This window comes from Balaenoptera ricei, chromosome 2 (genome assembly GCF_028023285.1).
Source record: "Balaenoptera ricei isolate mBalRic1 chromosome 2, mBalRic1.hap2, whole genome shotgun sequence".
NCBI classification, from domain to species: domain Eukaryota; kingdom Metazoa; phylum Chordata; class Mammalia; order Artiodactyla; family Balaenopteridae; genus Balaenoptera; species Balaenoptera ricei.
The window spans coordinates 17,138,164-17,160,395 of NC_082640.1; the positions used below are offsets into that span (position 1 = coordinate 17,138,164).

Genomic DNA, 22,232 nt, shown 5'->3' on the forward strand with positions numbered 1-22,232 from the left:
CTTACACCTAAAGCAATTAGAGAAAGAAGAACAAAAAAACCCCAAAGTTAGCAGAAGGAAAGAAATCATAAAGATCAGATCAGAAATAAATGAAAAAGAAATGAAGGAGACAATAGCGAAGATCAATAAAACTAAAAGCTGGTTCTTCGAGAATATAAACAAAATTGATAAACCATTAGCCAGACTCATCAAGAAAAAAATGGAGAAGACTTAAATCAATAGAATTAGAAATGAAAAAGAAGTAATGACTGACACTGCAGAAATACAAAGGATCATGAGAGATTACTACAAGAAGCTCTATGCCGATAAAATGGACAACCTGGAAGAAATGGACAAATTCTTAGAAATGCACAACCTTCTGAGACTGAACCCGGAAGAAATAGAAAATATGAAGAGATCAGTCACAAGCACTGAAATTGAAACTGTGATTTAAAATCTTCCAACAAACAATAGCCCAGGACCAGATGGCTTCACAGGCGAATTCTATCAAACATTTAGAGAAGAGCTAACACCTATCCTTCTCAAACTCTTCCAAAATATAGCAGAGGGAGGAGCACTCCCAAACTCATTCTACGAGGCCACCATCACTGTGATACCAAACCCAGACAAAGATGTCACAAAGAAAGAAAACTACAGGCCAATATCACTGATGAACATAGATGCAAAAATCCTCAACAATATACTAGCAAACAGAATCCAGCAGCACATTAAAAGGATCATACACCATGATCAAGTGGGGTTTATCCCAGGAATGCAAGGATTCTTCAATATATGCAAATCAATCAATGTGATACACCATATTAACAGACTGAAGGAGAAAAACCATATGATCATCTCAATAGATGCAGAGAAAGCTTCTGACAAAATTCAACACACATTTATGATTAAAACCCTCCTGAAAGTAGGCATAGAGGGTACTTTCCTCAACGTAACAAAGACCATATATGACAAACCCACAGCCAACATCATCCTCAATGGTGAAAAACTGAAACCATTTCCACTAAGATCAGGAACAAGACAAGGTTGCCCACTCTCACCACTATTATTCAACATAGTTTTGGAAGTTTTAGCCATAGCAATCAGAGAAGAAAAAGAAATAAAAGGAATCCAAATTCAAAAAGAAGAAGTAAAGCTGTCACTGTTTGCAGATGACATGATACTATACATAGAGGATCCTAAAGATGGTACCAGAAAACTACTAGAGCTAATCAGTGAATTTGGTAAAGTAGCAGGATACAAAATTAATGCACAGAAATCTCTTGCACTCCTATACACTAATGATGAAAAATCTGAAAGTGAAATTAAGAAAACACTCCCTTTTACCACTGCAACAAAAAGAATAAAATACCTAGGAATAAACCTACCTAAGGAGACAAAAGACCTGTATGCAGAAAATTATAAGGCACTGATGAAAGAAATTAAAGATGATACAAATAGATGGAGAGATATACCATGTTCTTGGATTGGAAGAATCAACATTGTGAAAATGACTCTACTACCCAAAGCATTCCACAGATTCAATGCAATCCCTATCAAACGACCAATGGCATTTTTCACAGAACTAGAACAAAAAGTTTCACAATTTATATGGAAACACAAAAGACCCCGAATAGCCAAAGCAATCTTGAGAAAGAAAAACGGAACTGGAGGAATCAGGCTCCCTGACTTCAGACTATACTACAAAGCTACAGTAATCAAGACAGTATGGTACTGGCACAAAAACAGAAATATAGATCAATGGAACAGGATAGAAAGCCCAGAGATAAAGCCACGCACATATGGTCACCTTATTTTTGATAAAGGAGGCAAGAATATACAATGGAGAAAAGACAGCCTCTTCAATAAGTAGTGCTGGGAAAACTGGACAGGTACATGTAAAAGTATGAAATTAGAACACTCCTTAACACCATACACAAAAATAAACTCAAAATGGATTAAAGACCTAAATATAAGGTCAGACACTCTCAAACTCTTAGGGGAAAATATAGGCAGAACACTCTATGACATACATCACAGCAAAATCCTTTTTGACCCACCTCCTAGAGAAATGGAAATAAAAACAAAAATAAACAAATGGGACCTAATGAAACTTAAAAGCTTTTGCACAGCAAAGGAAACCATAAACAAAATGAAAAGACAACCCTCAGAATGGGAGAAAATATTTGCAAATGAAACAACTGACAAAGGATTAATCTCCAAAATTTACCAGCAGCTCATGCAGCTCAGTATCAAAAAAACAAACAACCCAATCCAAAAATGGGCAGAAGACCTAAATAGACATTTCTCCAAAGAAGATATACAGATTGCCAACAAACACATGAAAGAACGCTCAACATCATTAATCATTAGAGAAATGCAAATCGAAACTACAATGAGATATCTTCTCACACTGGTCAGAATGGCCATCATCAAAAAATCTACAAACAATAAATGCTGGAGAGGGTATGGAAAAAAGGGATCCCTCTTGCACTGTTGGTGGGAATGTAAATTGATACAGCCGCTATGGAGATCAGTATGGAGGTTGCTTAAAAAACTACAAATAGAACTACCATACAACCCAGCAATCCCACTACTGGGCATATACCCTGAGAAAACCATAATTCAAAAAGAGTCATGTACCACAGCGTTCACTGCAGCTCTATTTACAATAGCCAGGACGTGGAAGCAACCTAAGTGTCCATCAACAGATGAATGGATAAAGACGTGGCACATATATACAATGGAATATTACTCAGCCATAAAAATAAACGAAATTGAGTTATTTGTAGTGAGGTGGATGGACCTAGAGGCTGTCATACAGAGTGAAGTAAGTCAGAAAGAGAAAAACAAATACCGTATGCTAACACATATATATGGAATCTAAAAAAACAAACAAAAAAAGGTCATGAAGCACCTAGGGGCAAGACGGGAATAAAGACACAGACCTACTAAAGAATGGAGTTGAGGATATGGGGAGGGGGAAGGGCAAGCTGTGACAAAGTGAGAGAGTGCCATGGACATATATACACTACCAAACGTAAAATAGATAGCTAGTGGGAAGCAGCTGCATAGCACAGGGAGATTAGCTCGGTGCTTTGTGGCCACCTAGAGGGGTGGGATAGGGAGGGTGGGAGGGAGGGAGATGCAAGAGGGAAGAGATATGGGGACATATGTATATGTATAACTGATTCACTTTGTTACAAAGCAGAAACTAACACACCATTGTAAAGCAATTATACTCCAATAAAGATGTTAAAAAAAAATACATCGCATATTCAAAGTCAAGAAGCATTTTAATCAACATTGAAATTTTTCAGAAGTTGGACAAAAGTAGAGCAGTGACAGCCTAAGAAGCCATGGAATGGTTTCCAGACAGGATTACATCAAGATCGTTAGTTTTGCCAGCATCATGTCTCTGCAAGATGATGATGGGGCCGTGAAGAAGGGTGCTAAGTTAACTCATGTCAAAAGTTATGGTCAGGGGAGATGCCCAAATCACTGAAAGGAGCATCACAAAGACCAGAACCTGCTCTCCATCCCGGGAAATCATCTCATTCAAGCTGCCGAAGGGTGAGACTCAGTTGTACCATCACCAGACAGCAGGTCCATTTCAATCCAACATTCTGCCAGAGCAAGCGACTTTCCAACTCTATTTATAGGGCAGTGATAAAATTTGGTATTGGCTATGAATGTTACACGTTTATGGAACTCCTACATCATAATAGGTACCATTCTAGTTAGACATGGAGATGAGAGACAATCTTTCTATAAAGAAAAGCCTTTTCTTGGGAGTCACCGTTGGACAACAAAACTCTACTGTCTGATAGTTTCTCACTTATTTGTAATAAGGACCCTAAGGAACAAGAGTAGAAATTATTGAAGAAAGATTAAATTGGATTCAGCCTACTTTTACCATTCAGGATTTTAACGTCATTGGTAAGTAGTAAACTGCGTGAGATGAATGAGGCAACTTCTTTTGAACAGGAAGATTTGACTCTTCACAGATTGGTCCTCCCCCTTGACTCCTGACCACACTGTGATGAGTAACAGAGTATTCGCTTTGCTCTATAGCACTTTAAGTTTTCCACCAAGCAACATACTTTGTGAGCATTCTCTTCCTCTCAGAGAAGTCCACATGTAGGGCTCTCACCATCAATCAGGCAGGATGGCTACAACATGCTTCCGGGCTAAGTGAGCTGGATTTCAAATTTCCTAATTTTACTTTCTGTTTTCCAGGCTGCATTGTGCACAGACTCTTCTGTATAGTGCTCTGAGAAACCTGCAGTGATGTGTTCTCTGTCTTTGAGTGTCTCAAAACCACCAGGCAAATTCTGGAACAACTAGCTTAGTGTACCTGCAGGCGGGGTCGGTGCTTCTCAGACCCGAATGGATGGGCATATGGGTCATCTGGGGAATCTTGTTAAAACGACTCAGCAGGTCTGGGGTGTGGCCTGATACTCTGCATTTCTAACAGGCCTCCAGGTGATGCTGTTGCCCCTGGTTCTCGAGCAGCCAGTCCCTCTGTGGGCACCTGTCGAGATCATGCAGGGCTACGGCGTGGTAGGAGGAATGGAGGGGGAGATGAGACCAGATACGTGCTGGACTCATTCCTCAACCTGCCTAAACTTCGGAGTCCTCATTTATCAAGTGGAACAATGACAAAGCTTAGCTCTCAGAGCTGCTGTGAAAATAGAATGCTCCCAATATAAAGAAGTATAGTGTTATCACCATACAAGATTCCCATAGAGTTTACTCCTTCTTTCCTAAAATGATAGAATTGGTTCACGGGAACTTTACTGCTACTAAGAAGTGACATACGTATGATAATATGATGCTCTTATCTGTATCGTCTTGCAATGTTTCTTTGGAATATTAAAAATAAATGCCAGAGATCATCCTGGTCTCACTTGCTTCTTGGTGCTAAGTTGTACTCAGTTTGAAGACCCCTTCCCTCTGGCTTCTCAACCCCTGAGCTGAAAAGATGCTCAAGACCCCTTCGTGGATAGAGTTTAGGGAAATAGAGCTAATTCTTGGCAGAACTGCTTTTTAATGCAACACAACAGCTCTATCACTGGGAAGCAGAAACATTATGGAATGTTACAAAATCCATCTGATTTGCAAAAAGGTAAAGTGCAATGCAGCCCAAGTGGTGATTAATATGTTAGCAGGGAAGACAGGAGATAGAACAATAAATAATTTTCATGTTTGAAGTTAAATGTTTCAATCCTCGTGACCTATTTAATTCTTGACTTTGGGAAGAATTCTACAGTGATTTAGCTCATTAAACCCAGGAAGAAAAGCCTAGCTTAGCAGCTAACTAGGGATAAGAAATGGGTGAAAAGCATCTATGTTTAAGGTTTCTCAAACAATGAAACAGAAAACATTAATCTATGGCCCTTAGCGTTCTTCAGAAAGTATCTCTGGATTAATTCTGGTAGACTCCTTGTAAGTCATCATGTTTTCTGGAAACATCCATGAGCATAAATAGAGTTTAAGTTCAGTAAAGTGATTACCCAACTCTGGCTCTTTTCTCTAAGCAGAGAGACCTAAAACTCCACTGAATAGGGAAAATGTCCTCTTCTTAGTTAAATCCTGGAAGATGCCAAAGGTGTCAAGTGTCCAGAGAGAAGTAGGAATATTGATTCACTGGGAAGAGTGGGCAGAGCAATCCACCCTCATGGAGGTCCTGTGCTTCAGAATTTAGTTTTCCTATAATCAGAGGAAGGTGAAGAAAGAACAACTGGCACATGGATGGTGGGAATGAGGGGAGGCCAGTTGTGTTGCAACAAGCTTTCTTAAGCATTTACTCTACTCTACCCTCCCCTCTTGTCTTTGTTTATTATTATTATTATTACCACTACTATTATTTTAGTCCCAGATGGAAAAGAAATTTTCCTAAGAATTACCAAGTAGCTCAACTTTGCCCTTTCTCAAAATTTAGCATAGCTGCATGCCTAAACACTGTCAGATTTATTATCTAGTCACTACAAGAAAAAAACTTACCAACAGATATTTGGGAATTTCATTAAAAAAAAGAAAAAAATTTACAAAATGGAATATAGAAACATTTTATACAAGATTTGGAGTTGAAAATTTTCCATTTATAATGCCAAATTCTTTATGCCTTATCTTGACAAGTATCCAGTTTGGGTTGATATTCTTTCAGGAAATGTCCTCTTAATCTTCTCTCCTTATTAGGATATTATTTTTAAAAGAGAACTTTAAAAAATCTTGAAAGTTATTTGATGCTGGAATAATACCAATTTCTTTAACAATAACAAAGCTAATATAATAAAAGCCATCAGGTTTGGGATATTTTAGGAAAATGTTTAATTCAACTGTTTCTTTGGAATGTAGTAGTCATAGTTTGGAATTTAAGTTACAGTTCAGTTCTATGTGGTTTTTTTATGCAACTCAGTGTCTGAGAATACAAATGTCGTTTAAAGTTAAGGCTTCGCTGTTCATTTTGAATCAACAATTTACAAGTGTCATATTGTCATAGAAAATAAAAATTTCTGTAAAAAAAATTTGCACAAAATTTTATGATGGTACAAAACATGAAGCAATAATATACCAGTAAAATGAAAACATTTTACTACAGAAAGCTTTATAGATCTCAATAAAGAAAAAAATATGTTATTTTACACCTTTTAAAATTACGAAACAATCTAAAACAATATAAACTGAACATTTTGTAACACTGCCTTTACAAATTAATAACTTTATAAACATATAATTTTTAAATATATTTATCAGTGCAAGATACTTTCAAATTTAAAGTTGCAGTATCATTTTTCCTTGGCTGAAGACAACTGTAAGCCAGTTGCCTTAAAGATAAATCAAGTCTTAATGCTTTCATCCTGGTACGATTATAACGGCTGAATGGATGCCTCTGGAGATAAGAATCTATTCTTCTTTCATAGTGATCAATACTTTCCTGGAAACAAAAGGCATTCTCAATTCAATTAGACCAGGATGAATGGACTTTTCCCCTCCATGATGCAAATGTGACTCCCGCAAATATATTTGAGTGAGACCTACAGCAGTGCCGGAAGGGAGGAAGTTCTTACGGTACAACACGGCATGGCACAAATACACGGAAAACAACCAAAGCTTCTTTGGGTTAATTCAATGCTGCCTGATAAGATATTTACCTCTCTGTGCCATTGGAGGCTTAGGTCTTGCCAGCCCCAAGGCAGGCTTTTTGTTTGGGAGGCACTGGAAGTTTCTAGAAGCATTCATTCAAGTCTCTGTTTTTTCAGGGTTGCTGCTGACTGAATTCTTAAAAACATTTGTTTTGACTTTATTCATTTTCTTCCCCTCTGTCATCTTAAAATACTTCATCCCCAGGCACCAGGATTTATTGTCGCTTTCTTAAATTAACTGTTCTTTCTTCCACTTCCCTTGTCTGACTCAATACCAAAACAAGAAGGCTCTCATGGGTCATTTTTGTGTATTTGGATGTAAAAATCTCCTGTTTTTGGATATGGGGAGAACTCTATTCCTTTGGGTCTCACTTGAAAGCCAATTAGTATTATTTCTTCTCTCAATTTATCACTATTTCTATTAAATGCAAACATTTCTATCGAAGATCATTTTGATTGGAATAGACAGACAAACGGCTTTAGGAAAAAAGATACTGTCACTTTAACCAGTTAACAAGGAAACCAAAGTTAGACTTTGGAGGGCAAAGTTAGGAATTTCCCTTATTTATTTATTTTCCAACATAAAGTCTAGTAAAAGTGTTTGCCATTACCAGCAGGTTAAAGCTGCAAGTTTCTTTTCTGGATAATGGCAAATGCTTAAATCCTAAGAGAGAAAAAAGACAGAGAGATAGGAGAGAAAGAGTTTACATTTGAAAATACATTCCATATGAAAGAACAGTAAGAGAGAATATTGCAGCTTTATACAAAAGGGTCAAGAGACATGAAATTGAACTACGGAAAAAGCAGAACAATTAAGCCACGTTGCCAAATCTTCGGAGCCCTTGCCTACCCGGAGGCTGACATCTCACACTAAAATATACTTTCTTCTTAGTCAGTGGGCCACCAGGGTTTGATTCAAGAGGAGGGCTTTCACCAGCGAGAAACAGGGCGGGTTAATGTAACACAATGAGAAGCAGTACAAACAAAAAGGCACTTGAGAGGACGTAGACCAGCCAGTGCCAAGGATTCTTCGTTGTGGTTGTCGGCATCACACCCAGTTGCCAGCAGTGCTTGGTGATGGCACAGTTTTCTGTATGGAGTTCACAGCACAAGGTTGAGTACAACACTGGAAAACATCGAGGAAATCTGACGGTATTGCTTCGCAAACAGAGCTGACACACTAGACTGGTACTGAGGCTACGGTACTTTAACAGAAAACATCCTACTCCTTCTTTGCCTATGCACGACGCGGGCGATGATACACAAGGCCAGCTTCAGGAGTCCACTGAAATGTGGTTACTCGAATATATTCTGGGCACTGGGCTGCAGGTAGCATGTCCATCAAAAGGGCCCCACTGAATACACTTGGTGCCAGCATCTTGGATTTTGCAGTTTCCGAAAAGAATCCAGAAGAGGAAGAGAGAGAAGGGAAAGGGGGAGTCCAAATGAATTATTAAGTCAATCATACTTGGTCTCAACACCAGCATTTGATTATTCAAAAGAAACCAACAGAAAGAAGCTGACTGTACAGGATTCCGATTGTTAACACAGCTAAGTTGTTCATGTCTGTCGGCCGAACTCATCGAAGCTCCTGAGAAAACCTGGCTTGGCATCATTAACGCACTTTCCAGCCTGAACAGTGAAAGATCAGCCGGTCCCCAGCTCAAGCTCTGTCCTCCGCTCCACTCTCCTGCTTGCCTGGTCACATCTGTCTGCCTTCATGCCTCCGAGTAAGTACTCTGTGGATTCAGTTTGTCTTTTTTCAACTTCACGCCATCCACAAGTTCGAAGTTATAGTTCTCCAGGGCAGATAAGTTTCTTTCCGACATCCCGTTGTGCCAGCAGGCACAGTACAGCACGACCCCGCAGACAGCGCCCAGGAGGACGCCCAGGGCGCTCATGGCGATGATGGTGATGAGGATAGGGTCCAGGGTCTTCAACACGTTGCCCGGCTTCCTGGAGATGTTCTCATCACCTTCTCCCGTGCCTTGGTATCCTGGGGTGCTCCCTGGGGAGAAAAACGAAATTGGCTCCGTGAGCTGCCAACGTACCAGATGACAGTAGACAGAGAAATGGAGAAGAAGGAAAGAGAAAGGAGTGAAGCACATGTCCAGACTGGGCTGTCCTCCCCAAGAGCCTGCGGGGATTTCTGCAGCGGGGGTTTGGCTCCCCCATCGCCAAGAAACACCAACGTTTAGGTTTGACTCAGTGCTGGGAATTGAAGGTGGGAGGGAAGGGTATTGGGTGTTGGTGCTGTGATTCTGACAGGAAGCTTAGCGCATGGAAACCACTGACTCTGGGTAAACAATGAGGGTTCGGTTCTAATCTAATTTCGATTTCATGCAGCCCACCATCTGTGAGATTGTAATCTGTATTTATCGTCCTTGGACAGATATGAAGTCTGTAAACTTTGCAAAATGCTTCGTCACACATTTGTCTAGAAGGGGATTTAACCATTCCTGGTGCATCTGCCTGATCCCAAAACCGGGCACGAGGAACCCGCCCAAGCTGTCCTTCTGTGTGGTACTGCTACCACCTATCAAATCTTCAAGTTTCCCCCTTGAGTCAATGGTGGTTTCACTCAAGAAGGAGAGGGCTTTCAGAAAGAAGGAGGGCATGCCTGCTGCTGACATTTAAAGTGGCTTATGGCTCCAATCTAGAAGCTGGGTCAGTGCTGTGCTGAATAGAACACATTTAATAATCAACATCTTTGCTGCCCTGGTGGTTTCGCTGGAGATGGTCACACAGCTCTGCACTCAGGCACTGGGGAAATGTTTTCTTTAGAGTGGAACATGAGAAATTACTAACATGGGAGCTCTGAGTCTCATTACCTGGGACTAGAAATGAGACTAAAATGTCAATGTGCAACAGGCCTGGTGTTTACTTAATGGTGTTCTCATCAACAAGGATTCCAATCAAAGAAAACTAAAAATATGAGACGCAAGTCCCTAAATAGGGGGAAACAAGCCATGGGGACATATTAATATTCTCTCCTTGATGCAACATTGTTTTGAAACAACCTCTAATAAAGTTTACAACCCAGCGTGGACTACGTAACTAAGCTAAACGAGTCACGTGTTAATATGACCAACCGCAGACATGGTGCCATCTTTATTTGTCTCCATCAAGTCCAAGTCTGGCTATAGTAGGTCCACATTTCTAATGGCAACAGGTGCTGCTGTTGATGGATAGGGCACAGAACTGCTGGCAGCAGCTGTGAGTGACGCTGGGGCAAGTGTCCAACACCACCACTGCTGGCAGGAGGCGCAGAGACTTCTGGGAATAAAATAATATCAGGCAAGGCCTAACTCCGACCAAATGTCTTGCGTTGGATCACAAAGCAGTGTTCAACGAAAACACACATTTTCGAGTTAATGAGTCTGAAGTCTGAGGCTACCATCTAATTTGCTGTGTTACTTAAGGCCAAGTCACTGCTCTGAGTTTCAATCTCCTCATCTGTAAAATGGGGATAAATACACTCAGAGAGCGGCTGTGAGGATTAAATAAGATAACTCATGTAAAGCGACTGGAACATACTAGCTACTCAGTAAACCCCCATCATCATCAGCAGCATCATTATCATCAACACTGTGATCATTATCGCAAAACGAGGGTTTCAGTAGAGAAGGCTGGGAACAGATGGCCCAAACAAAACAGATTATCACAGAAATTGGGCTCCCGTTCTCTAAAGATTATATCTGGATATCAACCAGGAACAAGAATTTGGGTTGGTTTCAAATTATTATGTGAAAATTATTGCAGGTCTTTGGGTAAGAAACCATCTTCACTAGTTTCCTGTGTCCATAGTTATAAAATGAGAGTGTTTCACGTCATTGTCCTCTGAGCCCCCTCTTCCAGCTCAGGCAGGGAAGGGCCAGGGTAGCACACGTCCCCAGGGCTCACCCCCTTACACAGGCTGACGCTCTTACTGTGTGCGGCTCCCAAGTCGGCAGAGCAGGTCGGAGAGGGCGCTCTGACGACAGCCCAGGCACAGTACCACGGATGTGGGTGTTTATTTCACGTGAGCTGCTTTGATACACCAGGGCACCAAAGTTCCAGAAAGCTTCTTCATAAATATACTGAAAGCCACAGTAAAATATTTTAAAAATCGGTCAGCAAGACAAATTTACCTGTTTCGTCGATTTTACTTTCTGGGTTCTTTTTATCCAGGTCTGCTGGTTCTGACAAGTCAAACAAAATTGAAAGAGATATTTGAACTGCCAACCAAATACAATACACACAAACTACATAAACCTTTACACATACACACACACACACACACACCCCCACACACTAATGGCTCTGCTGGGTTTCCTTTGGAGTTTTTAGTACAATCTGACCCCACCAAGTAACTGGAGAGCTATAGAGAGGCAGTGTTAAATGACTAGGGAATTGGTGTCAGATCTAAATCCAGGAAGCACTGCTGGAGCAGAGAGTGTTGTCTTAGGAGAAGAGCAGGGTGGAGGGAAATGGTTTTGGCATTTGGAGTGTGGGGAAATCTGGTGAAAATAGAAAACAGAAGTGGAGTTGCACATGTGGCTACCATCCTGTGCTTTTGTAGATAACTGCTTCGTAAGTGTTAGTCAGTTTCTCATATGGTATGTCAGCTCATTAAGGCCAGAGATTGTGTCCTGTGTCTTACCAAAAAAAAGAAAGAATCTGGAGGGAGTGGAGTCCTGGTATCCCTTATGGTTCTGAGTAGAGCACAGGGACCTGGTTCACTGCTATGTCCCCAGCATTTAGAACAGTGTTCAGAACATACGCAGTGCCTCGATAAATATTTGTTATATTAATGCATGAATAATTAACAAAGAGCTGATAATCTCCCAGCATCCATGGCTAAATATTCAAGGAAACATATTTGTTGAATAATTGTAGAATTATCTTAGACGCCTTTTCATTGTTACAGCAATACAAAGTTTTAATGGTGCTTTAGCTGTGACTTTCTGAGTATAACGCCCAGCAGTAAGCACAGCTAAGCAGATGAGTCACATGAAAACAGAAAGGCTCACGGACTTGTCTTAGCTTCTATACATTCACTGTAGCACTCGGACGCTGCTTTGCACATAGAAGGTGGTCAGTGAAAACCTGTTGGACCAGATTGAATGTACTTCTTGGTTTCAGCTGGTAGAGCTTTTGCTCTCCCATTCCAAAAACATCACCATCAACCTTCTCATCTTGGAAAAGGAAAGCAAGTAGTACGTGCCCCGTGTAACTGTATGAAACATACATTTTAACAACTGTGTAGACCTGGATGTGGGGAATTTGTAAAGTAGTTGCAACTTAAATATTAAGCCTTATTTTCTGTGAAGGTCTGCAAAGTACTGTGGCAGGAAGCAGACCTTTATTCACTGCCCTCTTTTTCCCCCAATTTCTTCAATCGACCCTATCAAATTATTGCCACTTTAGGGATTACGTATATCCAATACATTGTATAATAAAAGCTTTGTAAATTGCTGAAATGACCAAAAACCCATTATAGCCAACAGGCCTCCTTTGTCTTAAATTTGCCCAATAGGGTTATTCCATTTTGTTATAATTAACATCCTATTATATAATGATATATAACAAAAGTTTAAGTGTAGCAAATGGAGCTTAAGACTAATTACTGTGCTATTACATTGCCATTAGTGGTGCTATGTATAATTATATATCAAGAACTGGGAGAATGAATTGGTTTTCTACGTCAGACTCTTACTCATATACACCAGATCGATGAAATCCATAAACTCTGAAATACTAGGCAAACTCTCTAAATTTCCTGTATTCTTTTGAGTCAATTCAACTGTTTTTAGAGTCAGAAACATCTACTTATTTGTAATAAAGCAAAGAATAATGGTGTCTATGATTCATTCACAATGTAATCTTCATTAAATCCACTGTGATAAAAAATTTCAAAGGCCTACTGCTTGTTGACACACTCAGGTATTTGGAATTATCCAGATGTCTGAGTTTTCCACTTCTCATCACAATGTTTAAGCATGGCGTACACAGCCTGGAAACTGTGAGTCTCTTCTTTGCTATGATCTTTGGATTGCATATTATTTGTGTAGTTTTGTGGGTACCAGCCAGACATTCTAAGTGAACCAGGTTAGATAATGGGGCAGCTAAAGGTAGACTGACCTGGCCTTATGCCCCGTTGCACCAGACCACGCGTTCTATAGGATGCGCTTAGAGCCCACATTAAAATTCGAGCTCCAAATGAGCACGACAAAGACCATTCAGTGGAAAGACAAGTGCCCTGAGCAAGCGCTGCTTTGGTTTCTACGGCAACCCATACTTACTTGTGCAGTCCTCTTGAGGGATGTGGTTATTGATGCTAATGTCATCCACTGCAATCCCGCCAAGGTTGCCTTTTCCGATTTCACCCTCAAAAATCACCTAACAAAATGAGAGCATTTTCACAGTATTTAAATGTTGGGTCCCAAATAACAGTGCTGACAAATGCTTGTTCAGCTCAAGTCACAGCACGTAAATGAAATTCGTGAGATTTCGAAAGAGCACACGATTCGCTCTTCAATCCATATTAACTGCTTGGGGATGGCATAAAACTTCTCCTCACTGTATCTTTGTATGATACAGAATTTAAAACTGGAAAAAAGCAGCAAATTAAAGGAATGTTCATTGTGACAGCCCCAAATAATTATTGAGTAGCATTTTCCCTTCTTTCTCAGCAGTCGGTCCTATGTCTGTAATCTAGGAGACTGTGAAATATGCTACTGAGATTATCAACATTGCAGCAGTATCTCAGGTTCACAAAACACCTGAAATAAAATTTGGAATGATTTCCGCATCTCATTTGCATAACTTTCAAATATTACCCCAGAGACCACAAAACAGCTACCCGCCCCATCCTAGAGAAGGGGGCCCACCTGGTAAAGTTTCAGAGATTTGTGCAGCAGGACACGCCCCTCTTTCCAGTGGTCCCCTTGGTGTCCAATGGCCATCCAGACCAACTGGTCATATTCCTCTGGCTTCTGGTAGCGCAGTTTGACCCTCAGCGTGCCCACGTGTGAACCAGACATGTGATACCAGAAGGTCATGCAGTGGGCAGAGTTCTGGGAATAAACCACAGGGCTCACCAGGCGAGCCACTTTGCCTTTCTGGTTTTCGTCAGCTTGGGAGTAGATGAAGTTGCCATCTCCTGCTGTGACAAAAAGCTGTGTTAAAGAGAGTGGCCAAATGGATGAACCTTTGTCTCTTTTCTATCAAGTTCTGCTACTCAAACCTTCTCTCCTGGGCTGAGCACCAGAACCCAATCGTGCAGGGGAAGGGAAAGTGGGCAATGGATGGAAACCTCATTGACACTGGAGGCTCTGCTCTCAGCTTCTGTGAAAGCACGTTTGTGACAGAGGCTGTAAACAGCGTTCGTCTGATACCACGTATCTGGAACGCACTGTCACACGGACACGGGCTATGACTTGTGTTGGTCTCTGCACCATTGCAAGCAGATCGGATGTACAGGAAGACCTATTTTCATGCAACTTTAAGATTGCTTCAGCAGCGCGCATGTGAACACAGACACTAAATGGAAACATTTAGATGTATTCTTATTTATTTACCATTGGAGCAGGTAGACTTCTGGTTGATGATGCTTTGGTCACTGTAACTGCTTGATAATAAAGCTGCAGTTTGTCCAAATAATCTGGCAATCTTTTTTTTCTCGCTAAACTTTGATTCTTTCCTCCTAGTTTGTTTTAATGGCTTATAAATTCCTTAAATACACCTGAGAGCTTGAAACTCAGCTGTGAGCCCTGCTCCTGTTTGATGTGGGCTTCTGGTTCCAGGAGAGGTGAGGCTGTACTTCTGATGCTTATTAGAACCTGCCATTTTGGCAACGGAGATGCTTGCCGAGCTTGGAGGACTAACTCCTGACTCTGTTGTTAATGAACTCCTGTGGGAGCACTGCCTTCTGCCACCACCTGGTCTAAACACACAACTCGTGTTTCACTGTTTGCTCTGCAAATAGCAATGCTACTATGACACCGTACCTGCTGAAAATATGGATCTGACGCTGAGCCTCAGTGGGCAGCAGGATGTTCGGTGTGCTGCCCCAGAGGCTGGTGTGCTTGGGAGATACTCTTTCACTGCGCGTATGTGGGCACATCCTGAGTCAGCAGCGTCCAGGTGAAGTGGACGTGTCCTCAGCCGCTTTCCTCCCTCACCTGGCTGCTTGTCTGAGATGGGTCCCAAGCCCTCTTAATAAAACCGGTGGGCGGGGAAAATGAAAGGAGGGTGGAAATAAAAACCATGGCCCCGGCAGTACGTGTGATGCTCTGGACCACGCAGACTCAAGTCACCCCTGGGGTCTGTTTCCTCCCACTGATTTACCAAATGATGCTCACCTGTGTGTGTATGGTGCCACTTCACTCAGCCCACCAAGACGGGCAGGTAAGACATGCCCTCGTCTTGCTGCTGCCCCCCGTCCCCGATCTTACGGAGAAGAATGAAGTTGAGGATGCTTAGCTTAGATGGTCCCTGAGTCAGGCTGCTTCTCTGTCCCCTCCTGTGCTGCCTTCTGCCACTACTGCTCCCCCGGCCATTGGACACTCTCATCCCCCTGCGCTGGAGCCGTTTCCCACCCGGAACCAGACTGTGAGCACCTCCAGGGTTGGGTTCCCTCCTTTACACCTGAATCTCCAGTGCCCCTCACTGCATCTGCCATGTATGTGGGCAGCTCGATAGCATATGTGCAATGAAGCAGAGGAAGATGCGGGTTTCGGGAATCCTCTGAAAGGAGGGACATAGCTTCATTGTTAGAGGTCAAATGCAGAAAAGCATGTGGGATTCCTTTCATAAATTCAAAATTGGGCCGCAGGCTATTGTACCTAGATGGTGTTGATTTTCAGAAATGTCCACGTTTGATTTGCAAAGTGCTGCACATGATCTGTGGCAGGCTGTGTGCGTGTGTCTTGTGTGGGGGGCTCTTTTCATCCAGACTTTTTCATGTTAACAAGTTCCTGCCTTTCAGATGTCGGGCTCACCCATCTCTCTTGGCAAATGATTGTGTGTCTAGCACTGCAGGGGTTCCTCCTGGTTTGGGCAGACCTGGCACCACTGCCAAGTAAATCGAGGCGTCTGGGAGGACAAAAGAGACCAATCCTTCTGAAGGAATCGCACTTCTCAGCCGCTAATCTAAGACAAGCCCGCCTTTTCTGACACTCCAACACATAAAGTGCTGATGTTTTTCCTTTCAGGGATTTTATCACAGTTCTGGGTCGGGGACGCTCTCTCCGTTTTCTCAATTAGCCCTGTACTTCTGCAAGCCTTTTAGCTTTTGTCTCTGGCTAACATAGCTTTTAACCTCCTTTGAATGTCAGCTCCTACTGAGCCATTTTGCTTCACTTTGCATCAATTTTTCCACCATTACTGCCTTCATTTCAGCTAATTGCATTTGGTTAATTTGATGCCATTTCTATGTACAGTGCCATTTACAGTCAAAGTATTTTAAGTTTTCTAAAACTGCTTGTCTTAAGATTCAATTGAAAGTGTCTCAGAATTGAAGGAGTCCAATTTTATCCAATTTCCCTGTCATTCTTATTAGGAAAGGAAGTAGCTGTGATGGAAAGAGGCCTATTCAACCTACTTAATGGTTGTATTCACAGGGGAAAAAGTGAACAACAAAGTGGGAAAGGCATGAAGTACCCTTTGCCTGTCCATCGGCCCACTGGCCCACTCATCCCAAGCACAGGCATGGGGAAACTTGGCTTAATGAGATTTCTCAGCATCAGCAAATGCCCCTCTGGGGTCTCTTTTGGGAAACATGACTTGAGGAAGCAGTCCTGTCAGTATCACTGATTAGGGCAGAAGTTTGTGGGTTGGGTGTTTTTGTGTGTGTGTGTGTGTGTGTGTGTGTGTGTGTGTGTGTGTGAGGGTATGCGTGTGCGTTTTTTTGCAGGACACTGATGGTTCTTTATTCCATATTTCAAGTTGGGTGATAAAATGACTAGGAGGAAAACAGGATGGCGGCGGGTAAAAGAGTTCCCCAAAGTGGCTGACGGCTCCCTATGTACCCCAACCCTAATTAATCTTAGAAGGAAAGGAAGACAGGAGGTGAGGTGGGTTGTGAGCTGCGGTGTGGTGAGGTTTCTATCTGCTCAGAGGGAATGGGCTAGATTTACAATCTTCCTCAAAAGAACAAGATTTCTACCCCTACCCCAATCTATTTCCACTTCATGGGTCAAGAGAGTAAGCGTTAAGCTCACTTATTGTTTCTTTAGCTGTAAAATAAACGAGATGACACCATCTATGGTGGTGTTTGGACTTGCTTCCAAACAATCCAGAGTCAGGATGCTAGAGATAAAATAAGACTCCTAGGATTTGATGGTTGTTGAAGTTGGGTTATGTACAGAGAGGGTTCATTTTACTATTTCTTTTCTACTTTTGAATACATTTGAAATTTCCCATGAAAAATGTTCAGAAAAAGTAGAAAACAGGTATTAATTCACACACACTGATTTGCCAAGTTTGCTATTTTTCAGAGGGGCCAATCAGTTGCCACATTTAATCAGCATTCTCTACAAAGTGGCCTAAGGGAATCTCTACTAGGGGAGGACATGATGTTAATTGCAGTAAAGAAAAGCAAAAGTGAATGCTCTGTAGTATTTTCTAAACTCCCTAAACTCAGAGACCCATCAACCCTCCGCAGTAACACTTTCTCTAATTCAAAGAAATGAGGCCACAGTGAACCCTCCATTACCTGTGTGATCCTGAATCGGTCCCGTCTTGCTGGTCAACACACTCCATTTGAGCTGCACGTGACTGTCATGCTCCCAGTGACAGAACGTCTTATGAGAACCCCAGCCAAACTCACAGTTAAAACCATATGTTGGAAACTCTTCAGTGGGTGGAAAGGAAAAAAACAGAGACAAGCAGAGAAAGACACATTTAATCATTTAGGTCAAAGAGGTCCTTAATTCGTTCATGGAAAGCATGATTTACATAACTTCATGTCTGTTTGAAAATTCCAGGAAAGCCACAAAATCCAGGATTACCAGGAAACTCAAAAGATGCATGGAGAAGTCCAAATGCTTACAACATCATATTTAGTAACATTTAAAACAAATTTTTTTTTTTTATCCAGCTCAAAAAGATTATGGACTGCCTGTCAAATTGCTACATAAAATTTCCAGGAAGGTTACTTTCCAAAGCATGTATATTACATGTATATTCTATTAGCATTCTCCCTATTTCCGCAATACTTAATATGAAAGATACTCTGCTCTTGAGGATGAGTCATATAAATTGATATCCACCAATGAAAAGAATCTTAATTAGAGATTGACCCATGAACCTCAAAAGTCTAGAAACGTGACTTGGCTGAATATCTCACCCTGGAGGTTATTTGTATTCTCACCACACCAGCTTATGCTTCAGGTTTTTACTGGCAGATCTCTGAAGCATTTCATAAGATTATTTTTTACTTCTGTGCTTTATATCAGGTCAGTTAATTTTAACTGGAAGCCTCTGCTTTTTTAGTGAATTTTCAGATTTGTCTATTAATTGTTTGCCCCACTTAAAACCTCAATGTAAGGTCAAGTAAAGCCAAAGCATACTTGAATAGGTACCCACTTGTATATTTTTTAACGTTCAAAATGCTGCCTTTGGAATCTAAAAGGAAAGTATGAAGGGATTCTCAGGAATGATTTGTGTGTTCTACAAGGTGCTATTTGGCTATGGGGTTTTTTAAACCTCTATAGCCTTATTTTTTTACTCAACCCTTTTTTTGGGGAAATTGGTTAACTTTTTAAGGATGGGGAAAATGAAGTCTTTGATGCTTGGAATTTTGAGGGGGGGAAACTTGAGCTAACAATAAAAAATAATCCTAAAGATAAAATTCTCTTGTTTCTGCCAGTCCCACTCCTCCCCCGAATATACAATAAAATTAAACACACAATAGGGGCTGGTTTCTCTAATGAGGGTCATTGCTTCTCACTGAGTCCAGGTGTCCACAAGATGGCAGCATTGAGACGACGAGGAAGGTGCCTAGGGCAGCTAGCCAACTGATCTAAAAAATAAAGCCGCAAAACAACGTCTCTGTACAATAAGGGAAGTATGGTATTATATGCTGTGTTAGGGTCAGGCTGAGAGCCTGTCTCATTTGGATCTTTTCTTTAACTTTGTCTAAGCATTTAACACAAATATCTTGCTTTCTTCTCCGAGTCTGGGCTCCCTGGCCCCTCCCCCACTTCAATAATGGCAGGAGGGATTGTAATGGAAAGGTTTATTGAATAGATAAGAATGAGTTACTTTGCATTTTGAGTTTCCAAGGAACTCTTTTCAAATGCTAATGTGAAATTTGGAAGGAAGGCACCACACGCATTGTCAAAACTGAGCAGGATGGATTCTCCCATCCGATGACAGTGTGACCTGCCAAAGGATTCACAGGGACAGCTGGGAAAGTAAACCTAGTAAGTCACGTGATGTGTATAACGTGAGCACTTTCAGTTAGGGCAAAGGGCTATATTTCACAGCGGTAGTGTCATTGGAGAGACAGATTTCATGCCTAGTCCATCATAACCATGAAATAGGGCTTCTTAAAGCATGAGAAAACCCTCTCCAAAATCTGCCCTGCTTCTGTGCAGCAAGATTGAATTTTGCAGAAGTAGTGGTCAGCTGAACAGTGACAGAATGGTTGAACAACCTTGGATGTCAACGCCCACAGCCCCGGAAAGTACTGTTGTGTAATCTCGTGTTAGAAAATGTTAATATGGGAAAATGTTAATATGTGTGTGGTTCTGGGGTCTCTACGTAAATGTTATTTATAAGACATGCACAAAGAGGAGGGCAGTAAGCCATTACAGCATACACATTTCTGGTTATATTTGCCTTGTTAATACATTAAATTTATTGTATAATTTACAGAAATCCATACTATCCGTAATTTGGCTATTACTATTCTGGCGATGTCATAAAATACAGGAAGAACTTGGGTATTTTTGTCATGGCCAGGACAAGAGGATGGCTTTGCCTGAAAGAGTAATTCAGGCACTTCTCCCGCTCCAGTGAATGGAAGTCAGCCTTTATCTTCCACTGTTTTTCCCAATCTACGAATTTAACATGGCGATCTGCTCTAACTACTCTTTTATCTCCTTGTCCCGATCATATAATTTATGGCAATCTTGCTAAATTAAAATAATTTTTTTTTTTAAATCAGTACTTTTGTGGGGGATGGGTATGGAGTCAGATTAGTTCAATGTTGAAGATTCAAGCCTGGCTAGAAAGGCTATTAAACACACAGAATACACAAAAACATTTCCAGAAAGGGGGAAAAAAAAAAAGAGGAAGAGAGCAGGACAGAAGCAGAGGAGAAAAGGGCAGAGAAAGAAAGAGAAAAAAAGCAAATGGACGAATGAAATGTGTATATAGGACTAAGTACATGTGACCTTTCAATCTTCAAAATATTACCCAGGCCCTGTGGCTGCACAATTCTCATTAAATTCATTGGGAATAATCTGGCTAAATCCCTTCTTGACTCTTCAAAATAGCAGGAAACAATATTCTGAACTTAAAACAAATTTATAGCCTCTGTGAGCCAGCACCAGCTGCGCCTGGTGAACCTAGTTTGCCCGGAGTTAGATCATTAGCACCATATACGTACAAGGATTTAATTTTTAAATCTGGTCTTCAAAACTTCTATTGGGTATGCAAGCTTGCCTACTCATAGGCTGGTCTTGCAGTGGAAATAAGTGGAGGTGCCTGGGTCAGTGCAACCATAGGTCATGAACATACTCTGAACTGCTCTAGTGGATGTTTGGGGATCCCTGGAGGGTAAGAGGCTTCACCAGGGGGAGCTGGATTTAAAATGCAGGGTTTCTCATCAGTTCCTGGCAGAGCATTAATAGGCTTTTATGCATCTGATTACAACCCAGACAGTATATGAATATTATATGCCCACTGAATGTATTATATTGAGAAGAATCCTCAACATGAAGGCTTCAGACTCTGCTTGAATCTCTAGTGGCTTCAGCAAAATCAGATGATGATGCAAGTTTAGGGTCTGACTTGCTGCTGCTTGTCAAGGTGCCTGCAGGACAGTGGGGATCCAGGTATCAGTCGGTTCATCTGACCAGGGGGTGAACACCACAGAGTTAGACCTGATCTCTGAGCATTGGCTTAGCCAGGAGGTGACAATGAACGGAACTCCTCAGAGAAGCTCAGACAGTTCACTATCCATAAACGAAGATCTAGAGAGCCAGATTCATGACTCAGACAATGGAAAAACAGGAAACCAAGGCAAGTTGTAAAGGACTCTGGGCTGACTGTAGAACAGACCATCCCATCAATAAGCCCTGTGGTCCTGTAATAGAAAAGAACAAACCTTGGGGACTTCCCTGGTGGCGCAGTGGTTAAGAATCCGCCTGCCAATGCAGGGGACATGGGTCCGAGCCCTGGTCTGGGAAGATCCCACATGCCGTGGAGCAACTAAGCCCGTGTGCCACAACTACTGAGCCTGCGAGCCACAACTACTGAGCCCACGTGGCACAACTACTGAAGCCCGAGTGCCTAGATCCTGTGCTCTGCAACAGAAGCCACCGCAATGAGAAGCCTGCACACCACAATGAAGTGTAGCCCCCGCTCACCGCAACTAGAGAAAGCCTGCGCACAACAACGAAGACCCAATATAGCCAAAAATAAACAAACAAATAAATACATTAAAAAAAAAAAGAACACAACCATATTATTAAAAAAAAAAGAAGAACAAACCTGACTGCATATTGGATCTATTCCTTTAGCTCTAACCCTGTGCTCTCTTGCCGATGCTTAGTCTTGTTGGCTCTGCACTTTTGTAAAAGAATGTTGCCTATAGCCTGAAATATACAGGAAAGCCCATTCTTAAGGCTGACCTTTAAAGGTATAACACTTTTCCATTCATATAGAAATAAAAAGTTGCAGAATATAAAATAACAATTGTCTTGTTGGAGGTTTATAGGAACATTGTGACCACACATCCATGAACAGCTGCAAGCACAAAGGATTCCAGCACTAAGAAGTTTACATCAACTAGCCACACCCCCTCCCCTTTTAGTCTAAAAGAAGCTTGAATCCTAACTCGGGTAAGATGGTTCTTTGGGACACTAGTCCACCATCTTCTCGGTCTGCAGGATT

The 22,232-nt window shown here is 41.5% G+C and overlaps 1 protein-coding gene across 6 annotated transcripts in view; it reads right to left on the minus strand.

Moving 5' to 3' along the window:
* Positions 1–6,292: 6,292 nt before the first annotated feature.
* NRP1 (neuropilin 1) overlaps positions 6,293–22,232 on the minus strand; it is a 137,746-nt gene continuing 121,806 nt past the window's right edge. For 3 of the 6 annotated variants that reach the window (XM_059911479.1, XM_059911495.1, XM_059911474.1), the window contains 5 exons: positions 17,824–17,961; positions 13,997–14,271; positions 13,409–13,505; positions 11,255–11,305; positions 6,293–9,132 (listed from right to left, as the gene is read on the minus strand). In XM_059911479.1, coding sequence (XP_059767462.1) covers positions 8,843–9,132; positions 11,255–11,305; positions 13,409–13,505; positions 13,997–14,271; positions 17,824–17,961 — 851 coding nt within the window. In that variant the 3' untranslated portion in view covers positions 6,293–8,842. Of the gene's footprint in view, positions 9,133–11,254; positions 11,306–13,408; positions 13,506–13,996; positions 14,272–17,823; positions 17,962–18,756; positions 19,132–22,232 lie in introns of those variants that run through there. The other 3 variants (XM_059911504.1, XM_059911487.1, XM_059911509.1) reach the window with 2 other exon arrangements.